The 16407-nt window shown below is 46.3% G+C and overlaps 1 protein-coding gene across 2 annotated transcripts in view; it reads left to right on the top strand.

Moving 5' to 3' along the window:
• LOC135388561 (vacuolar protein sorting-associated protein 52 homolog) overlaps nucleotides 1-16407 on the top strand; it is a 128926-nt gene that overhangs the window by 111663 nt on the left and 856 nt on the right. For both annotated transcript variants that reach the window (XM_064618181.1, XM_064618180.1), the window contains exon 17: nucleotides 638-756. In XM_064618181.1, coding sequence (XP_064474251.1) covers nucleotides 638-756 — 119 coding nt within the window. The remainder of the gene's footprint in view (nucleotides 1-637; nucleotides 757-16407) is intronic.

The raw sequence follows: 16407 nt of genomic DNA, 5'->3' as shown, positions 1-16407 counted from the left end.
CGAAGTTATAACTCAAAACGTGCAATTCCCGTAGTGAAAACAGCCAAGATGGCGCCGCTCAGTAAGCAGACGACATCCCTTTTGGGTGTCGTCTGCCGAGTACGTCGGCATTTTTCGTTGCTCACGTTGCTTGCTTCTGAGCAAATTACGACAGTTACACCAAAGCGAAATGAAAACTACAGTTCCATCGGGCTGGCATGATATGCGACACGTCGTCGTCTGGGGAGCAGCATGTCAAATGCTCTTCTCAACGCCGCCATCTTGATTGTTTTCACTACGGGAATTGCACGTTTTGAGTTATAACTTCGTGCTGCGGCGCTCAATCACTTCAAAATTTACCAAGATTACATGTCCTTATGAGCTCTATATGAAGATCGCACAATGTGCCACCTACATTGAGTAATTGGCGAGTACGGCATGGCGGCACGGGTAGACTTTTATAGGGTAACACCCTGTATATCCATAGTTTATGTAAGCACATACAGCATTGTTTATACCAGATTATACTTTGATTCTGACATACCTTTAGGTGCCCCGCATGTTATTCAGTGGGTGCTTTCATTGTTAGCAGATACGTTTTTCTTATGTTCAGCTTTTTGTTTGTAACTTGTCAATAAGTTTATTTTAATTTTCCTAGAGAAAGTTAGTAGCCTGGTGAGGTCATTCAACATGGGCTGGAAAAAGGCCATTGATGACATCAACAACGACATTATGCAGACCTTTACAAATTTCAGGAATGGCACCAATATCTTACAGGTAAATAGCCTCAGTTACTTTTACAGCCATTCTTCAGTGCCGTTTTGCTATCACAATGTGAAATATGTTGAGCATTGTACTATAGTTACATGCTCCAGGAGGTAGGACGTCTGTTGTTTCATCCAGCAATGATAGGAAGAAGGGCAATAAGGCATACCATGCAGCTAGTTATTGTGCTTGCCTTCTGCTTCCTTGAGGCATCACTTGTTATGCTGTTAGCGACAACAATAGCCTCCATGGTTCCAGCAGGGCTGAACTGTATATGAAGAGGGGAGTCAGGTCTGTTGTAGGTCACATAAACAAAAGTGCAGAAAGCGACACTGAAGGTTTTTGTTTAGGTTTAATTGATACAAGCTTTAGCGTGGAGGACCACACTTCTTCAGGTACAAAGTAGAGTGGTGACACTTATAAATACTTATATGTAGTGGCCAGTCGTTGTCGTCCTCACTTCCGGCCACTACAGGTAGCCTGTAGTCTGTAGTGGCCGGAAGTGAGGAGGACGACGACCGGCCACTACATACAGGGTGTCCACGCTAAGTGTGAACAGATTTTTAAAAAATATATATAACACTTTTTCCAAGATGAAATCAATTGCAATATAGCATATGCTAAAGGGCACTCCCTAGCAGGGCATTAGCAAAGTCCAAAGGCAATGTCCTAATTAACTTTTTAATTATAAAAGCTACAAAGTTGTCCCAATGAGAACATCTGTTCCTTTCGGTCACCTGATACCGTAGCCGTTTTCAGAACAAAAATCCGTTCGATAGATCGCCTGCAAAAAATTCGTGAAGGAACGCCATTTTTTTCTTTATTTTGTTCATTGTGCTTCTTAGAAGACGCGTCTTTCTTTCACCCGCAATGTGAGAGGGAGAAAGAGCACACTATCGCCTCTCGCGTCCTGGAAAAAGATTAAAAGGAAACAGCAAATGCAACCCAAGATAAGGCCAGTTCCGATAGAGTCACCCGATACATTTGTGTTTGTTTTGTTTCCGCAAGTTAAAGCTCATCTTCGATGCATGAGGCGGCACTGTGCTCCTTCCCCCTCTCCCGTTGGGGATGAAGGAAATACACGTCTTCTAAGAAGCACAATGAACAAAATAAAGAAAAAAATGGCGTTCCTTCACGAATTTTTTGCGGGCGATCTATCGAACGGATTTTTGTTCTGAAAACGGCTACGATATCAGGTGACCCAAAGGAACAGATGTTCTCATTGGGACAACTTTGTAGCTTTTATAATTAAAAAGTTAATTAATGAAAGTTAATTAAGACATTGCCTTTGGACTTTGCTAATGCCCTGCTAGGGAGTGCCCTTCTGCATATGCTATATTGCAATTGATCTCATCTTGGAAAAAGTGTTATATATATTTTTAAAAAATCTGTTCACACTTAGCGTGGACACCCTGTATATATCGTATAGACACATACACACGATTAAACACAATGTTGTACAAAGAGGGCGAGAGAAGATATCGTGCCACATGTCTGTGTTCTAAGAATTGCTGGGCAGGCGGATAAGTGCTGACCTCTAAAGAGTAAAGGGTGTTATTGTGAACAAATAAGGTTCCTTGTTTTCGGGTTAAACCCGACTTTTCACGATAGTTACCTCCTGAACAAGTTTTCAAGAATTTGAGTCAAACCCGATATCTACTCGAAATCCTCGCGGTCCTTCAACTTGTTGTTCTCGGTAAACCGTCAGAAAAGTGAATCATAATACAGTCAAACTCCTTTATAGCGAACACCTTTTTAACGAAAATACCACTACAGCAAATTTGTTTGCGGTCCCCTGCGGAGAACCCTTACGACGCACTCAAGAGCACACTGACCAGGCGTACGACAGCTTCAGAGCAGGAACGCCTGCGACAGCTACTCACAGCTGAGGTTCTCTTAGACCGGAAGCCGTCCGAGCTACTTCGCCGTATGCAGCAGCTGTTGGGCGACACGGCATTAGCACTTGATGAGCTCATCATGCGCGAGCTGTTCCTTCAGCGCTTTCCGAACACTGTTCGCATGATCCTTACCACCTCCAGCAGCATCTCTCTTGAAGCCTTGGTGGAGATGGCTGACAAGATGATGGATATCGCTCCGCCTGCTATTTTAGCAGTCTCGCCTCCGCCTGTGCCATCGCCTTCGTCGTCGGAGCTACAGGTTTTGCGAGACGAAGTGGCCCGCCTTTTGGACTTGGTGATTTCCAATCTCCGGTTCAGCCGGTCGCCAAGCCCAAGGCGCCGCTCTCCTCGCCGCTACAGTCGGCGTTGCAGCGAGTCTCTCCGTTCCCAGTCATCTAACCCCGACGTCTGCTGGTATCACCAGACCTTTGGCTACCGTGCCTGCAAGTGCCTGCCTCCGTGCTCCCGCCAGGGAAACGCCAGCGTCAGAAACTGACGGGGACTGGCCATGCTGACGAGGGTTCCCACCGTCCCCGCCTTTTCTACATCTCTGACCGGTACTCTGGCGTGCGGTTTCTGATAGACAGCGGCGCGCAGATGTCTATCGTCCCCGCGTCCCGCGAAGACCAAGGGCGCCGTCAGCCAACCAACTCTCTACAGGCAGTCAATGGCACGCCTATTTCCACCTTCGGCGAGAAGCTCTTGACCCTGAGCTTGGGGCTCCGCCGCGAGTTCAGGTGGCTACTCACCATCGCCAATGTGCCCCACGCTATCATTGGAGCAGATTTTCTGGCTCATTTCGGGCTTCTGGTCGACATGTGCCGGAGACGATTAGTAGACGCCACCACTGGCCTCGTGATCCACGGCGTGCAGACCGCAACACCCATTCTTGGACAGATGTTCCACACTCTCCAGCCGACGTCAAGCTATGAGGCCATCCTGCGCGAGTTCCCAGCGCTTACGCAGCCTCCTGATTGGAAGCGCCCGGTGCAGCATGACGTAGCCCACCATATTGGAACCACTGGACCACCCACACATGTTCGCCCGCATCGTCTAGCGCCAGAGAAGTTGAAAGTGGCTCGAGATGAATTCGCCCATATGCTAGACCTCGGCATCATTCGGCCTTCTTCGAGCACCTGGTCATCCAGCTCTGCACATGCTGCCCAAACAGACTGGGGACTGGCGCCCTTGTGGAGATTATAGGGCTTTGGACGCGGCCACCGTCCCGGATCGCTACCCCATTCCCCACATTCAGGACTTTACTGGTCATCTTCACGGTGCTACGACATTTTCCAAGGTTGATCTCGTGCGCGCATACAATCAGATACCTATGGCACCCGATGACGTTGCGAAGACCGCCATCACCACCCCATTTGGATTGTTTGAGTTCCTGTGGATGCGGCACAAACTTTCCAACACTTTATAGACTCGGTCATCAGAGGTCTTCCGTTCGTCTTCGCGTACATCGACGACCTCCTCATTGCCAACTCCTCGCCACAGGAGCATACTGACCATCTTCGAGCTCTCTTCGCCCGGCTCAGCGAATTTGGCATTGTCATCAACGCCGCAAAGAGCGAGTTCAGCGTCGAGGAGCTGGATTTTTTTGGCCACCGCATCAGTAAACTTCCGTTAATTCGACCCTGACGGGAACGCGAAATTTGATCGAATTATCCGAAGGTCGAATTAAAGAATAGGCAGAAAAAGTGTAGAGGTCAATGTCACCTTTGTGCATTCCTCTGCTGTCGCTCACGCTTGAAACGCGCATCTCGACACATTGCACATAGAGCGCTCTCGCGCGCGCTACAACATCGGTGCCAGGCGTGACCTGCCCGCGCAAGATGGCGGAAGCGAAACTGTAGACGATTTCGCGGAAAGCTAGCAGTGTGCGTGCGTGCACGTACCCACCCACTGAATGCGCTCGGCGATATCGTCTTCAGTTTCGCTTCCGCCATCTTGCCCGGGCAGGACACGTCTGACGACGACGATGTCCACTTCCACGAAGTGATCGAAATTCGAAACTCGTCGAGCGCACGTTGTGTATCGGACTCTTGTTGCACGAACAGTTTCCGAACGAAAGCCCGGTGAAACGTAGAACAATAAACGGAAAGCAAAAACGAGAAAGAGACGTTTCCTCCTCGCCCGGCACTCATCAGAACCACGAACCCCACCACCAAATGAATTAAGTTTTAGTGCATCGTACGCCATTGGCTTTGCGTACACAAGGGATGCGTGGTGGTTCTGCACAATGCGCGAAGCTCTATGTTTTGCGCGTGCGCAGAACCACAAACGCTATCGCTTACATACGCAAATACGATAGCGTTCGGTGCACAAAAACTCGCGGTTATCAGAACGGATCGGTACTGTTCAATCGTCGTCTGCCGATCTGCCACCTGAACTTTAGGGCGAACTTTATCTTGTGCGGTGCGGGCGACGCGGATGCCTGGTTCGCGGACGCATCGATCGAATTACACAATGTGCACTGATTTCACGTTCGAAATAACGAACTTTTTTATCAATAGAGGCATACGGGCATTTGACGGGACCTTCGAATTCGATCGAATTAAGCGGAAAATCGAATTATCGGAAGTCGTATTAACGGAAGTCTACTGTACCAGCTCTGGCATCACGCCTCTACCTGCTCGCGTCCAGGCCATCCAAGACTTTCCGCAGCCGACATCTTCGTGCAAGCTCCGGGAGTTCCTCGGATTAGTCAACTTTTACAGAAGATTTGTACCTGGCTGCGCTTCCATTTTGAAGCCGTTAGAGGCATTACTCGCAACAACGAAGAGCCGTTCATCATCGCTCCCCTGGTCCCTAGAAGCCCTCGACGCGTTCGAGAAGGCAAAGCACGCTCTGTTTGCCCACCCTCAGCACGATGCCCCCACCAGCATCATGGTAGATGCATCGTCAATTGCCGTCGGAGCTGTGCTGCAGCAGTGGGTTTTGAACTCGTGGCCGCTGCTATCCTTCTTCTCCAGGAAGCTCAAGGACAGAGAAACTCGCTACAGCACCTTCTCCCGCGAGTTGCTGACAGTGTATCTTGCGGTGAAGTACTTCAGGCACTTCCTGGAAGGCCGCAAGTTCTCCATATACACTGACCACAAGCCCCTGCTGTACTCTTTCATTTCTTATGGGTCTAACTACGCGCCTCGTGAGATTCGCCATCTCTCGTTCATTTCAGAATTCTTCACCGACATCTGGCACGTCAGCGGCCTCAACAACATCGCCGCTGACGCACTCAGTCGCATCAGCGCAGTTTCAGCAGAGTCACCACAACACCCAGTCGCGTTCTTCTCCTGGGAGGCCTTGGCCGAGTTCCAGCGCTCCGACGAAGAACTTAAGACACTCCGTTCCAACACGAAGTCTTCGAGTCTTCGTTTCGAGGACCTGCAACCGCCAGGGGCAACATGTCCCGTCATTTGCGACGTTTTGTTGGGCAAACCCCGACCTTTTGTCCTGGCACCCCTGCACCGCAAAGTGTTCGAAGACCTTCACGCCTTATCCCATCCAGTCCGGGCATCGCAGAAGCTGATCTCCGATCGCTACGTGTGGGCACGCATGCAAGCCCAGATCAAGCACTGGATGCGTTGATGCCAGCCCTGCCAGCGAGCTAAAATACAGCGTCACACCTCAGCGCCTGTAAGCCATTTCCTGCCTCCAGATGTCCGGTTCGACAAAGTCCATCTTGACATCGTTGGCCCTCATCCACCTTCGCAGGGCCAGCGATACATCCTCTCGGTCATCGATCTTTTCACCCGATGGCCCGAGGCAACGCCCATCCCAGACATAACCGCGACCACCGTTTCCGCTGCCTTCATTAGCACGTGGATTGCCCGTTTTGGAATTCCATCCACCGTGACCACTGACTGAGGACGGCAGTTTGAGTCAGCGCTTTTGCTGCCCTGACCACTCTACTGGGTACGCACCGCATCCGCATGACTACCTACCACCCGGCGGCACATGGCTTGGTGGAGAGGTTCCACTGCCAGCTGAAGATTGCCGTCAAGGTGCAACCTGACCAGACCTCTTGGACGGAGGCCCTCCCAGTTGTCGTCCTTGGCCTTCGCTCCGCTAACAAGCCTGACCTGGGGTGCACGTCATCCGAACTCGTGTACGGGACTACGCTTCGGCTTCCCGGCGACTTTATATCCCCCAGCAAGACCTCGGGTGTGCCGGATGCCACAGACTATTTCAGCCGTCTTCGGACCATATTCGACACCATAATGGCCGTGCCTCCCCGCCACGGCTCTTCGGCCAAGCTGTTCGTCCATCAGGACCTCTGTACCTGCACGCACGTGTTCGTTTGTGTCGATAGCGTACGCAAGCCGCTCCAACCACCCTACAACGGCCCTTACCCCGTCGTGAGTCACACACCCAAATTTTACACCCTCCTCATCAACGGGAAACGTGACCAGATTTCCATCGATCGGCTGAAGCCCGCCTATATGAAGTCGTCCACACCTCCCGCTACAACCTACTTTCCATTGTCGATTCCCTCTCTGGACTCTGATCCTGCCAAGCTGCGGCGTCAAGTCTGCTGGGCACCAGTCCTCGAAACCATCCGCTCCATCGCTTTGCCTGCTCGCTAGAGAGGGGGCTACTGTGGCGGCCCTAGTGCCATCGCCACACTGCTGGCACCAGCCGCGAGCTGGCGTGAATAAACGTGAACCAGTTCTCTTCTGATCTTTGTCAATAAAGGTTGTCTCCTCGTTCCTTCCTTCATTGTAAACAATGAGAATTAGGTGAGGGAGTCTACTTACATGAATGACACAAACACACAAGCCTCCAATGGGCTCACTGGTTCAAAGCAGTGGCCGGTGCGTGTACAGGGCGGAAACACCACACTTTGATACATCTCTTCAAGGAACTGTCTCGTCTCACTTACAAACTGTTGCAAAACCTGAACTGGATTTATACTTTTGAGGCTCCGGTTGGTCCACCCATAAAATCTGCTCTTTGAAGAACCCTTGCAAGCTTGCTTTTGCTGCTAGGCGTTTCGACGTTCCTCCGATGCCATCACAGTGTCCTATACAACCGGGGAAAGTTGCAAAAAAGTGCCACTTCATAGAACATTATAGGTGAAATCAGGTCAATAGGTCAATCAGCTCAGAATGTGTGCACCTGGTGCATCTTCGATGTGCTACTGTGGAGAGCATGAGAGCTTAGTGACAGTTGCATGCGCTGTCTGTGCCGGGCCCGAAACTTAAAAAAATTGTTTTCTCCGCTATAAAAAAAAATACGTATTTTTAAAACTTGCTCCTTGTAACAATGAAAAAATGGCTAGGAAGCAAGCGAGCTGGTGAAGATGATGCATGGTGTAAAACCCCGAGACTAGGCTAGAGACTTGTGTTCCTTGGACATGATACTTTCTTCCAGCTATCACTGGAATTCTTTCTGCGCCTCTCTATTTTTGTTATTTACAGTTAAAGTTGCTACATTTTTGCCAAGGTTGCAGCTTTGCATATATTTTTCTCAGATCATTTTGTTTAGCCTCTCAACGAGATTTTTTTTGCTTGTAGTGCCCATTCGTATCTCAACGTTAAAGATAGCTTTGTCTCTTTACTTCTAGCGACGTAGCTGACAAAAATGTGAAACTTTGCTTCTCGAAACATTTTTCAAACCGCCATTAGGATACATATGGCGAGTAGCCAGAATATTTGCGACCCTCAGATAGGTAGACGAACACTCCTTCCTTACTGCAGCACGAAAACAGTTGCCGTATATCTATAATTTTGGTAGTGCCATGCATAGACTGCAGGGGGTGGTCAGAGGCAAACCCCGTAACTTTAAACAGACACTTAGGGACAACCATTTTGCGATGGCAGCGGAACCTTTTGTTTTAGTGGTTCCCTCCGAATAATAAATTTGTATGAATTTTTGTAACAAAATCGACTAAGGTCGAGTGTCACTTCCGGGACGTTTGACATGGAATGACTCAGTGGAAAACTTTGGAGAAAAGTTTTGTTTCTAACTGCATAATATAGAACTACCTGCTGCTGCATAGAAATTATGAAACAGCCTGTGAGAAATCGTGTCCATCAAAGCAGCTGGCTGAGTTCACAGCTGTGCAGAAAGCATCACTATAATAAAGGTTTAATATACAGTTGAACCCGCATATATCGAACTCGAAGGGGATCGGCAAATAATTCGATATATCGATAATTCGATATATAAAGCTTTCGTATTTTAACAGACATTTGCGTGTGCCATATTAATTACCATGTAATTGGGATAGTATGAAACAGGAGCTTACCGATCTGCATGAACGAGAACAGAAACTGCACAAACAAAGCGGGCAACAAGACAGTTAACAACATTTATTTGGGACGAAAGAACTCCGTGAGTTGGGCTTGTCTCTTGTAGCGAGCCATGAAGTCCATTACACTATTTTCGATCTTCTCGAGGCCTCCTAAATGAGAAAATCCAGCTCCTTCTATTGCCCCGCAGCAGCGATGAATGGTAGCAAAAGCCGAAGCGATCTCAGTGGCTGTGGGCATGACATCGTCGCTGTTGACACCTCCCAGTGAGCCTTCATCGCCGCTTGAATCGCCGTCGTCACCAGCAACGTCCGCTATGATGTCCGCATCCGTCATCTCTGCCACAATGTGCACATTGTCGTCGGCGCTTACAAAATCATGTGCCGTCAGATCAGTGGGAACGGCTTCTGGGAACTCTGCGACCTTTCGAAGCTCGTCGTCAAGAGCGTACTTGAAGTCGTCATCGTCCAAGGCATCCGCACACGCCTCGTCTGCAACTGCTACGAAGCTTTTTCAATCAGCGTTGGTCCATCTACGGGAAGGTTCCTGGCCCGGATATCAAGGAACCATGCATACAGCGCCTTCTCGATCCTTTCAAACGCTGGCGTCCTCAAGCGGCATGCTCCCTTGCGAGATTGTCCTGCTGGTCCTGCTGCTTTCATTCTGATGTCCGCCTTGTTCCGAAAAAGCATAGTCAGCGTGCTCCGTGGGATGCCGAATGCTTCTGCTACCGAAGACTTCTTTTCTCCATTCTCAACACGTCGGATGATGTCGAGCTTGGTCGCGAAGTCCAGGTTCTTCCTTTTCTTAGCGTCCATAGCTGCCTGATTCGTGCCAACTTTCAAATGGTGTCGACTACCAAAGGAATGCTCCGACGCCAGTGGCCACTGCGCACGTCTCGGCCACGCGCTGCGCACGGCCGGCATGGACGATTCCATTGCAGGTCGCGTGCGCGGGGAAGGTAGCATGACCCCGTGATTTCTCACTTCGGAGCGTGCGAAACAAAGCTCCGTGGGGTCACTAACTTCACCCGTTGGCAGCCTGCCCTCATTTCCAACTCCTTTTCGTGTGGATGATCATCCCTAATCTCCAAGCCGCGCTTTGTCCTTTTCATTCGCGAAAAATGTGCGGAAGTTACTAAGGGCGCGTCATAGGATTTTAGTGGTAGTGTGATATAGCCGATGACAGCGGTGCCGGCTGTTCGATGTAGACGTACAGCGCGCCTATACATTTACATGCTATTTTCAAGGGGATGTTTCGGATGTTCGATATAGGCAATAATTTGATATAACCGGGTTCAATATAGTCGGGTTCAACTGTAGTATAATAGGGTTTGTAAAAGTGAACACACTTGTACTATTCGGTATGCAACCTCATGGAAGCTTTGTATGCATTTATAATCATACATGAACTAGTTCGATTACATGGTTTGAGTGGTTAAGCACTGCAGCTGCACACACCAGCCATCAGTGTCTGATTGCTAGGAAAGCTGGTATAGATGGTTCTCTGAGAAGTATCTTAGTAGTTATTACGTACGTCCTTGTGACACACACAGTGCATTCAGAGGACATTTAAATTTTTTTTTTGTAAGATAATGCACACTGGCAATCCTTTACAGGGTTGTGTACCTCTGCATCAGTGTGGCATTGGGTCTTGTTATGGAACATGGTGTAAAAACTCTTGTTCTGATCTTCTTTTCCTCTCCCTTCTCCTGTTCTTCTTCGTGACACTGGTTACACCATCTTTCCCCACAAAGGCTCAGTCCTGGAGTCTGCTATGAATTGTCAGTGGCCATATTTCTTGAGCTGTTCTGCATGGATTTTCTGAGGAATGTGTTGTCCTGGTTTCCGACAACGACATACACATCTTGGATTTTGTTACGGTTATAGCGGGGCCTTTGTATGGGTTTCTGATCTTCCCCTTTCGTATGTATCTTGCAAATAGTACAGCATCTCTGATGGCAGGTTCCCTGTGGATGCCTTGCATTCATTCTTGATAGGACTGCGATATTTGCAACCATGCTGTGGTCTCCTTCCTGATGTCGTCCAACGTTTTATCCTCTATTACCAGTGCCAGGTGGCTAGCCGAAAGGATTGTCACTTCTCGGGGTCTTATGGGCTGGTATCGTATTGTAACAGAGTGAGGACTGGTGTTTATGTGGAGCAGGATCTGCGCAATGTATGTTCCCAATCTTCTCGGGACGATTGACTGGCTGGGTTCTAGACTGCTTTTGTTAGTACTTCCAAGATAGAACGGTTGTATCTCTCGACGAGGCCGCTCGATCAACTCGAAGAACTCTTTCGTAGTGGTGCTAGTGTTGGCAGTGTCATCAACTATCGTCTAAGATGATCAATTCAGGTTGTTCATACCTGTATATGAGGAAGCTAACTACGTGTACAGATGCTTGTGATGGAACAGGTATTGCTAGGCGTACTATCTTGCTGAACGATCGACTGCTGTAATGAGGTATCAGTTTGTAGTGCTTTCATTTCTCGGGTCGATATGATCAGTAGAAATAACCATGAATGGTAGTACGTGTATATCTGGAATTTCCCCAAAGTGTAGTTGGCCTGTTTGCTGGCTAGCTGGATAATTTGTGACTTGGCAGATTTCACAGCTTGCAATGTACTGTGAGACATCTATGTGCAATCTATGCCAGTAGTATTTTCCTGCAATCATGGATGTCGTTCGTCATGTGACTGTGTTCATCATGATATAGGTGAACAACAGCACCCCAGAGTAAGAGTGGTAGTGCAATAACACACTTTACTTTGTTGTGCTTCTGGATGTTTTTAAGTGTGGAGTGTTCCATGCAGACAGCGACAAAAGCAACTATGCACACCACATTATAACCACAATAGCACGGCTTCTGCAGAAAACTATCAACTGTCACCCAACTAGTAGAGATTACAGATGACCTTGCAGAAGTTGTTGATCATAACAGACAAGCTGATATGGTATTTTTGGACTTATCAAAAGCATTTGACAGGGTCTCCCATAATCAACTTATACTAAAACTTGGGCATATTTTTGAAAATCATATAATTCTGAACTGGCTTGAAAATTATTTGTTACATAGGGAACTGTATGTTTATTTGGAAAATATCTCTGGTATTTTTCGATGTAACTTCGGGGGTTCCACAGGGCTCGGTTTTGGGCCCTCTCCGGTTCCTGTAGTATGTGAACAATTTATGTGACCTGTGCACACATGGAGTGACTGTGGAGTCATATATATGGAAGTGAAGTCTCCAGAGGACCAAATGAACTCTTAAAGGTCCTAAATAGTTTGTCATTATGGTGTGATAAATGACAAATGTGTTTCACTGTTGAGAAACCAGTCACAATGACCATAACACACAAGCAGCCAAAATTTTGTTCTATTTACATGCTGAATGGAGTACCCTTTAGACAAGTTGAACACTATAAATATTTAGGCGTATATATTCAATCATATGTTGCTTGGAACTTGCATTTGGGTGAAACCATAAAAGGGCATACAAGAAGTTGTGTTTATTAAAGCGATCTCTGAAGCACTCCACTCCCAATTCGAAGTTATCACCTATAAAACTTTAATTATTCTTGTACTACAATATGCATGTCCTGTATGGAATCCTCACACATAGAAGGGTATCTCGAGACTTGAAGCCATTCAAAATAAAGCCCTACGCTTCACATATAGCTCTTATAGATCTACATGTTCCATATCTGCACTCTATCGCTCTGCTAGTATCCCTCTCATCAGCAAACAGTTTGAGATGAATAGCTGTAAGCTATTATTCAGTTTCAGAAAAGATTTACTACATATTAACAAGGCGAGGTACATAACACCATATATCGGATGCACTTTATGACACTTCCATGAAGAAACCATGAGAGAAGGGAACTTTCGATCTAATTGTCTCTGTTACTCGTTCTTTCCACGAACCACTAGGGACTGGAACCAGCTACCTTTAGAAATCACTTCTGCTGAAACTGTACAGTCATTCTTGTCAGGGTTAACTGATATGCTATGATACCTTGAATGTAATGCATTGTTTATGCTGTTATCCGGTTATACATTGTTATCTATTGATTTTTGGTCTGCGGAGTTAGCACCCTATTGCTGTATAGCACAGCATATATATCTCATTTTATTGCCTGTCGGGGTGTGTTATCTAAAATTTGGTCCTTTGTCTTGTGGAATTGTACACTGTATTACCTTCTATTTATGCTACCTACTCCTGTTACAGCCCCACCTAGGGCTAACAGTATCTTTGAAATACATAAAGAAAGAAATATGCTACAGGGAAGTCTTGACAAGGCGTGGCTTCAACCAGTGGCGTCACTAGGGTATGCATCACCTGGTGGCAGGAGCTGCTCCCCCGCAGTAATGTGTCCATTTCCATCCGAGGCGATACACGATAAATAACAGTATCATATCGTACGCAGAAAAAAATTACATGCTCGTCGAGAGCTTGTTATGTCCTTTTTGGCGTCATCTCACTACAGAAAGAGAGAGGAGGCAGCGGTACTGGTGCAGCACGTCACCCCCTTCTGTCGCATCACCCGGTGCAGACTGCACCCCCCGCACCCCCCTAGTGACGCCACAGGCTACAACACTTCGCTTTCCTTTCTTTTACCATGTAGTGAATTTGAATTCCCGGAGGTCCAATGCAATCGTGGCAAACTGACAGGAAAGGGTTGCTTATGAGGCCAAGTACATTACAGTCTAGCTATTGCTTTTATATCTATTTATTCATTCATAAAGTCCCAGAAGCCCTTGCAGACATTGCATGGGGGAGTGGGTGAAAAAAGAAAAACAAAGAAGGAAGTACCTTCCAAGGAAGTACCATTTGAAATACCAAGAGCACATGAGTAATCTACGACAAGCAGTAAACAAAATCTACAACAAATAATCAAAAGACAATTTTTGTGCACTTCCGCCAATAAGGAAATTAGATAGCATCACATAGGATGGCATAGTATGATGAAGTCACAGCAGTTTATAATGTCTGCTATTTTGAGGGGGGGGGGTTCATTCCAATCAATAACAGTTTTGCAGAAGAAAGATTTGGAATAGGCATCGGTGCAGCAATGAAAACCAGCTATATTGAACTGATGATCAAACTTGGGGAAGAATGTGAACAAACGAGAGATTTGGGAGATATCTGAGGGAGTATTATCAATGAACCTGTGAAAAAGTGGTAACCTCGCTATTCGACGTTTGTCAAGATTAGCAAGCTGTAATTGTTGTTTGGTCGATGACATGGAAGAAAAACGTCCAAGTCACCCATAACGAGCCTTGCAGCTCTGTGTTGGACGGCCTCTGTAGATTTGGCTAAGTTGAGTTGATGGGGATACCACACAGTGGATGCATATTCCAGTCTTGGGCATACTAAAGAGATGTACACTAATTTCTTGAGATGCTGTTAAGCCAGTTTGAGATTTAACCTAAGGTAACCAAGTGTGTATGTTAGCATTGCCTAGTATAAGATCAACATGCTTGCAGCAATTAGATCACGAGAGAGAATGACGCAGAGATATTTGTATGAGTCTACCCTGGAAAGGACGTTGTAACCGATAGAATGTGCAAAAGCATGGTGAGGATTTAGGCTGTGACATTGGAAAGACGTGTTGGAACACTTCTGCCGTGTGACACTCCATGAGTGAGTTAGTGAAAGATTGTGTTTTAGTGCTACCTGGTCAGAATAACAATTAATTTCTGGTATATAGAACACAGTCATCAGTAAAAAGACGTATGACGGAGGAGAGACCGGTGGGAAGGTCATTGATGTATATAAGAAAGAGAAGAGGACCCAGAACCTAGCTCTGTGTATATTGGAAGTAGCTGCAGTAATATCTGAAGAATTATTATTTCGTGTGATGAAAAATGATCAGTTAGACAGGAATTCACAAATCCAAATGAATACTGTAGGGTCAAAATTGAGCTTGAGGATGAGGCACTAGTGTGGAACTTTGTCAAATGCTTTGTGGAAATTGATGAAAATTGCATCAGTTTATGAGAGTGAGTCAAAACTAGCAAATAGGTCATGGAGGAAGCAGGTCAGTTGCGTTTTGCACGAGAAGTGCTGCCGGAAACCATGCTGCAAAGTACATATATATGAAAAATAATTCTGTTCCATAAATTTCACTGCATGAGAGAAAATGACTATTATTTTACAGCAGACACTTGTCAAGAATATTGGAAGGTACTGCTAGCTATGTTACTGTTCCCTAATTTGGAGATCGGAACAACCTTCCCTACTTTTCAATCTATGGTCAGGCGTGACTGTGTGGTTGACTGTGAGAAGATATAAGCTAAGATGATAGTAGAAATCTCTTTTGTCACGATTGGGGTGACACCCCAATTGTGACAAAAGAGGTTTTGAGAGATTTGAGAAACAGAAGAGTTTTTAAGGGATTGAGTTATTTTATGGATGCCATGAGCTGTAGTTTGAAAATTCTCCATATGTGTTAACTGTTGATCTGTCATGTAGGCTACAGGGCTCGATGTGGTATTAGAAAAAACTTATGAAAGACTGTGGCAAACTCAGACAGTGTGTTAGTTACAGGCACTAGAGCACCGTTAGGGTAAATGAGCTGGGTAAGTGAGCTGGACCTTTTTAGGGGATATGGACCTCCTAAACTTTCTGGGATTATTGGTTAGAAGTGAAGGTAAATCGTGTGCAAAATATTTTTCCGTGGCAGATTTTCTAACGGATCTATATGACTATGCGCATGAGTGATAGGCTGCCCAGGAGTCAGGGTTGTTATATTTCTTTGCCTGGGGTGGGGAGTAATACTATTTTTCTTTAAAATTGTAATACATACTAATACTCCACAAAGACATGTATTATAATACTAATGCAAATACTTTTTGAAAATGTGTATTATAATTAGACCCTGAAGTTTTCGGGTTTTATATTTTTCCAAATTCGGGGGGTAGAAATCGGGTCAATAAATTGATGTCGAAAATTCGTGCAAATTTGGGCAAAAAATTACCATCAGACTGAGTTCGGGGAGAAATCGGGCATTATTGTAGAATAAACGTTCACTGTACCGTTTATCCAGAGTGCCAGAAGTAAGGGGCCAGTCGCATATTTTGTGAGAAACTAGTACGTCGATGCCGTGAGGTGCCTAGCCTAGGTGCAGTTTTGCAGGTAGAAATCGGGTTTAACCCTAGATAGGTGAACCTCAATTCGGGGTGCAAATTCGGGGAAAAATCGGGTTTAACCCTAAAACATCAGGGTCTAATTATAATGTGTACAGCAATACAACTAACTACTAATACTAATCAACACGCAGCAAACACGCAGAAACAAAAAGCAACATGCTGCACTGAGCACGAGCCCTAAAGGTGCTCTCGCACTTACACCCCTAAAAAGGGCTGTTATGGCGTCTAAAAATGTTTAAAAAGACGACAATTCAACACAGTCGATAAAAAGGCAGGCAACCGAGAAAATGTCGCATTTAGGCATTTATAGGCATTTCTATGCAAATGCCTAAAAATCAGGGCCCTAGTCATAATA

The sequence above is a fragment of the Ornithodoros turicata genome, chromosome 3 (genome assembly GCF_037126465.1).
Source record: "Ornithodoros turicata isolate Travis chromosome 3, ASM3712646v1, whole genome shotgun sequence".
NCBI classification, from domain to species: Eukaryota; Metazoa; Arthropoda; class Arachnida; order Ixodida; family Argasidae; genus Ornithodoros; species Ornithodoros turicata.
Note: the sequence above shows the minus strand (reverse complement) of the source record. Positions and strands in the feature narration are given on the sequence as shown.